Source organism: Eurypyga helias, unplaced genomic scaffold (assembly GCF_000690775.1).
Source record: "Eurypyga helias isolate BGI_N326 unplaced genomic scaffold, ASM69077v1 scaffold26937, whole genome shotgun sequence".
NCBI classification, from domain to species: domain Eukaryota; kingdom Metazoa; phylum Chordata; class Aves; order Eurypygiformes; family Eurypygidae; genus Eurypyga; species Eurypyga helias.
In genome coordinates this window covers 245-5,796 of record NW_010264037.1, presented here as the reverse complement: position 1 = coordinate 5,796, position 5,552 = coordinate 245, and the positions used below count along the sequence as shown (strand labels likewise).

The following is a 5,552-nucleotide window of genomic DNA, read 5'->3' as shown; positions in this document are numbered from 1 at the left end:
ATACAGAATTGTTTTTCTCTTGCGTTTCCCCCTCTCATTAAATAATCCTGCTCTGACAAAAGGGTCTGGGAGCACCAGTGTGGAGCTGTGTATACACTTTGCCACCAAACAGACAACTCATACTTTATGTTAATCCACTGCCTATCCAGGCTGACTGTCAGCAAAATGTGTATTTTACAGTTTTCACTCTCTTTGGTCAGGACTGAAGTATGGGTCTTTCCTGTTTGCTCAAAGTCCCTTCCTTTCTCTTTGCATTCAGCTGTACTGCATGCCCGCTGCTACTCCCATGGGTCACAAGAATCAGATGAAGAATTTGATGCTCGCTGGGTGACGTATTTCAACAAGCCAGATATTGATGCCTGGGAACTCAGGAAAGGTATGTTGGGTGTAACATGGAGTAAATATAACTGGTTTGTATTAGTTTTGTGACCAGAAGCAACAGCTTATTTGTACTTTGCTATTGGAAAGCAGAAACAGTGAAAACTGGGAGTTTGGTGTAGGAGAGCAATCCCGTAAACACCGAGCTGGGGCAAGGCACTACGTGAGCCTTATTTGTTCCGAGCTGTCTAGCTGCTCCATGTGTGTCTGTGGTTGCTGTGCTGCTGTTTCTCAGCTCCCAGCCTCTTGCAGCTGGTAATGTCCCCTCACCAGCCAAACAAGTGGGTTGGAAGGTACCACAGCATGCAGGATGAGGAAGAGGGGGATACAAGGTGGTGAGACTCCAGGCTTTGTAAGTTTTAATGCCCCAGAATAGGCATTTTAACACCTGGGTGGGAAGGAGAGAAATATTTGCTCTGAGGAAGGTGTATTTGAGCTCAAGTGTTGCTTAGTGTATAACCACACACATGTTTTTTTGGACTTTGGCTTAATGGCTTGGCCATAACTCCTTGTAGAATGTTTGGTTGTCTCCAGAGGTTATTTGCTGTGGAGTTGCCAGCTCCTATTAAACCACCCCAATTAGGACTTAACAATGTGTTTGCATAACACCCAGAGGGATCATTGCAGCATCAGCTGGATGACTGTATGTTGGGCTCTTCCCTTGGAAAGGAGAGGAATGCAATAGACAGCAGCTCAAGTTCTGGTTTCATTACACCTGTAGGAATCAAGTAATTTGGATTTCTTAATGATTCCATAACTGATGTGCTGTGGTACAGACACTGACTCCCTTTGGAAGCATAGATGACACGAGCCTACTGGGGTATCACCTAAAATCTTAAAATCTAAAGTAGTGGGCAGCAGTGAGTGGGAGAAGAGCAAAAGAAAACCCTTGGCTCTGTGTGTGTGTCCCCAGAATAGCAGTGAAGGTTGTAGTCAGCTTCTGATAGTGACTGGTGTTGTGGTAACACTTAATTCTTTCACGAGGTGGAGCAAAATAATGCTCAGCGGGTTCCTTTTGATAGTGCGATGAGCTGATGCCAAGTTCCTCTTGGTGCTGCCTTATATTCACAGGCATAAACACGCTCGTGGGTTATGACCTGGTTCCGGAACCAAAAATCATCGATGCAGCTCTGAGGGCATGCAGACGGTTAAACGACTTTGCCAGCGCTGTCCGCATCTTAGAAGTTGTAAAGGTGAGTGGAATGGCAGCCTAGGGTGTAACTGCTGCGTCGTGATGCCGACAGCCCGGCAGCGGAAGAGTTGTCCTTCGCTTGCTGTTTGTGGTGCTAAGGGAAACCACTATTTCCTGTTGCCAGAATCAATAGCCTCATTATGAGCATGTGCTTTTGTGGCTCCAAATAATTATTTTGAGGTAAGAGCACTCAACAGCACAGCTTCACAAGTGTGATATTCTTATGTTCATATATTCCTCTGGAGCGAGTTCAGAGGAGGCCACAAAGGTGCTTGGAGGGCTGGAGCACCTCTGCTATAATGACAGGCTGCGAGAATTGGGCTTGTTCAGCCTGGAGAAGAGAAGGCTCCGGGGAGACCTCATTGCAGCCTTCCAGGACCTGAAGGGGGCTACAAGGAAGCTGGGGGGGGGGCTTTTTACAAGGGCCTGTAGCGACAGGGCAAGGGGGAATGGGTTTAAATTGAAAGCAGGGAGGTTTAGATTAGATATCAGGAAGAAATTCTTCCTGGATACGTTGGTGACCACTGGGACAGGTTGCCCAGAGAAGCTGTGGATGCCCCATCCCTGGGAGTGTTCAAGGCCAGGCTGGATGAGGCTTTGAGCAACCTGGTCTAGTGGAAGGTGTCCCTGCCCATGGCAGGGGGGGTTGAACTAGGGGGGTCCTTCCAACCCAAACCATTCGATGATTCCTTGTCTGACGGTGACTCTTGTGGGCAAGTCTTCTAGAATTATCCTACCCTTTTTTTTTTTTAAATAGGCCATATTAGAAATATCTCAAGAAAGGCAGTTTACTGGCTTCATAAAGGACTGAATATTGAGCTGCCTGGGAATAGTAACTCAGGAAGCTGCATAGGCTTGGAAGACAACATAAAGCAGCACCTTGAAACTTGAGCCTGACCTTCACTTAATGGGGACCTAAAGTGGGTGGGGGTGGAGGCAGGAGTTCCATTTCAGTCGCAGAAGCCAGCAGCTCTGCATTTGCCACAGGTGAGGACTGGCATGGAGGTCTTTGCTGCGAGCTGTCAGATACACTGGCCTCAAAATTTACTCCACAATCAGTTGCTTCTCAGTTTGCCATTTCTGCTGTCTACATGATTCTGTAGAACTGAAACTCTTTCAGTGGGTTTAGAAACATAAGACCAATGGAAGAATCTTCATTTTTCCCTTATCTCATTTATTTTTTTTCCTGTCCTGTTGTCCCCACCATGTAGGGGACAACGCAGTTTATCAGAATTTGTGGACAAGCATAAGCTTTTCCTGGAGCTCCACCTAAATATTACTCAAGGGGTGATGCTTTTCTCCTGACTTCCAAGCAAGTTAAATTTTCTCCCAGGTCTGCCCAAAAGCAGATTTTTATTTTTCTCATACTTGCCGGCTATAGTTTTCATTCCGTTTCCTGAGGTGTAAGCAGGCTTTGGGCTGGTTTGCAGAGCATCCCTTGTTGAAGGGGCTTGCCTTGGCCCGTAGTTGTGTGTGGTGCGACACACACATCACAGATCACATCAGCCTGATACTAAGTGAGGAAAAGGTGTCAAGTGTTAAGAATAACCTGCAACTCCCCCAGAGGGGAGGAGTTCAGCAGTAGTCTGGGGTGCTTTGCAGCCACGGTCGATGGGTAGGAGGACTTTCCAGTACAGCTGTGTACAAGTCTTGTTTACTTGATGCCCAGGTAAAGCTGGGCTGTGCTGTCCCACCCTGCATGATCCACCCTCATGGGCAGGGGGTCGATCAGGGCACAGACCCTGCTGTGAACACGTCTTGATTGCAAACCTGGCCGGTGTACGGTGGAGCTTGACAACATCTTGCTGTTGAAATAACACCATTTCTTTTCATTTAGGACAAGGCAGGACCTCACAAGGAAATCTATCCTTACGTTATCCAGGAACTTAGACCAACTTTGAGCGAACTGGGCATCTCCACTCCAGAGGAACTGGGCCTGGACAAAGCATAAACCTTATTGGTAAGGGATGCCGTTGCCTCTCAGACTGTTGGCACAGGACTACTGTGTCCTAAAACTCTCCCGGGTCCCTCTCGCCTTCAGAGGCCTGTGAGAGGCTGTGAAGTTCAAGCTTGTAACGCCATTCTCCAAATACCTCTAACCACAGGTCTCCTTGAAAAGGTACTAACCCTTTTCAAAGAAGGCTTAAAAACCCAACAGTGCAGTTACTTGAGAAGGGACAGGGTGGTTGGCAACCGTACCCCACCTCCCAGAAATTTCTAGATGCCTGTTGTCAAGACAACGGGTATTGCAGCAGCGTGTCAACCTTTGCTTTAGCTTTGTCCCCCAGAAGCATTTTTATCAAATGGCAGGATCAGTTCCACTGGAAATGCACACACTTTCATTTTATTTTCACAGGCTAGACAATTTATAAAACTGGGAGACACTAATTACCAGCCTGTGCTGGAAAATGGGCCCCATTGATGGTCGTCGCCCAGCAACACTGAAGTTTCTTCACGTTACGCTTGAAATCGCATCTTTTTCTGTAATTAAGCGCTACTTTGGAGGGCCCTTTGCTTACAGAATAAACAGATCAGCTCAAGCATAGCCAGAGCTCGACTGATCTGTGCGCAGAATATCCTTTAGCCTCAACAGATAATGTCAGGAGCAGTGCATGTAGCATTTCACCCTAACTGCAGTGGCCTCGAGTCTCGGCAAGGTGCTGCTTCACTGCCATTTCAGACCCAGACTTCCGAGTACTTTCAAAACTTGAAAACAACTCTAAAACATTTAGATCTGTCATAAATACCAGCCTTTTCCTTGAGCTGCAGCATATGAAGGTGTTACTAAACAGCAGCTTCTCCAATTAATGAGGATCTGTCATTAAGTACACGCAAGACCTAATGTGCTCTAATCCCAGACTAAAATTAAGCCCTAAATAAAAATCCTCATGGAAGCAAAGTTACGTAAAGGCAGTCTCTTGCCTCAGTTTCTTCAGAAGGCCAGAGTCACATTCCTCTTTAATACGATGCCTAGAATAGAGGTATCGGGTGTCGGACAGCACTTAATTCTGGACCTTTTAAGTCCCTGCCCCTTCCTTGCCCAGGGATACGATGTCTTGGTGCAAGGGGGAACTGAGACGGCTGTGCTGGGAATGCAGGAACTGCATTTTGGGGCCGGGCATGATTAAACTGAGTGTAAAAGCGAGCAATGGCGATAACTCCTCAAATGACCCCATGGAAACTCTGCGGAGATGCTGGGCTGCTTCTTTAATTACTTTTCTGTTCTTTTCTGGTTTCAGGTGCATTACTTGAGCATTTTACTGATGCTACCTGATTGTACACAGTCGCCTGGAGACACAGATGTTAAAATATTACCTTATTTGAAATAAATTCTTCCTTTATTGAGTCACAATGTATGTGATGTGAAGTTGGACCTAATAAAGGAAAAACCGGTTTGACTGATGTAGCAGTGGCTCGTGTGATTATTTGGTTTTGCTTTTACGGGGAAGAGGAAGAAAAATTGTAAATGCGCTCAGGGTAAGAGCTTATAAATGCTTGGGTGTGAGGCCCAAGCACCTAGCTCCACCTTCGGGAAGGGAAAGGTGAGCACCCTGTCGTGGTGACCCTCTTGTACCCACAGCTTTGGGGAGGAGGAGAACAAGGACTTGCAGAACTCTATGCCCTTGGAGGAGGAGTCGTTTCCAGGGATAACATTGGAGCTTAATGAAGCCTCTGGGAGGGGGCTCCTGCTAGAGATGCCTGTGCAGGCTGCTGTCTGGCAGAGCTAGGAATCTCCTCCAGGATTCCAGGATAGCTATTGCTCTAAGGAGCTACCCACAGCTTTGGGGAGGAGGAGAACAAGGACTTGCAGAACTCTATGCCCTTGGAGGAGGAGTCGTTTCCAGGGATAACATTGGAGCTTAATGAAGCCTCTGGGAGGGGGCTCCTGCTAGAGATGCCTGTGCAGGCTGCTGTCTGGCAGAGCTAGGAATCTCCTCCAGGATTCCAGGATAGCTATTGCTCTAAGGAGCCCGTTTTCCAC

General features: G+C 47.2%; 1 protein-coding gene across 1 annotated transcript; it reads left to right on the top strand.

Annotated features, from left to right (window-relative positions):
• Positions 1–259: 259 nt before the first annotated feature.
• LOC104513047 (cytochrome c oxidase subunit 5A, mitochondrial) lies at positions 260–4,975 on the top strand (the record flags this gene model as incomplete). Its single annotated transcript, XM_010156273.1, has 4 exons — positions 260–376; positions 1,450–1,571; positions 3,408–3,530; positions 4,810–4,975. Coding segments are annotated over 3 exons (353 nt in total), but the record flags the coding sequence as incomplete, so codon positions are not given.
• Between the last annotated feature and the right edge of the window lie 577 nt (positions 4,976–5,552).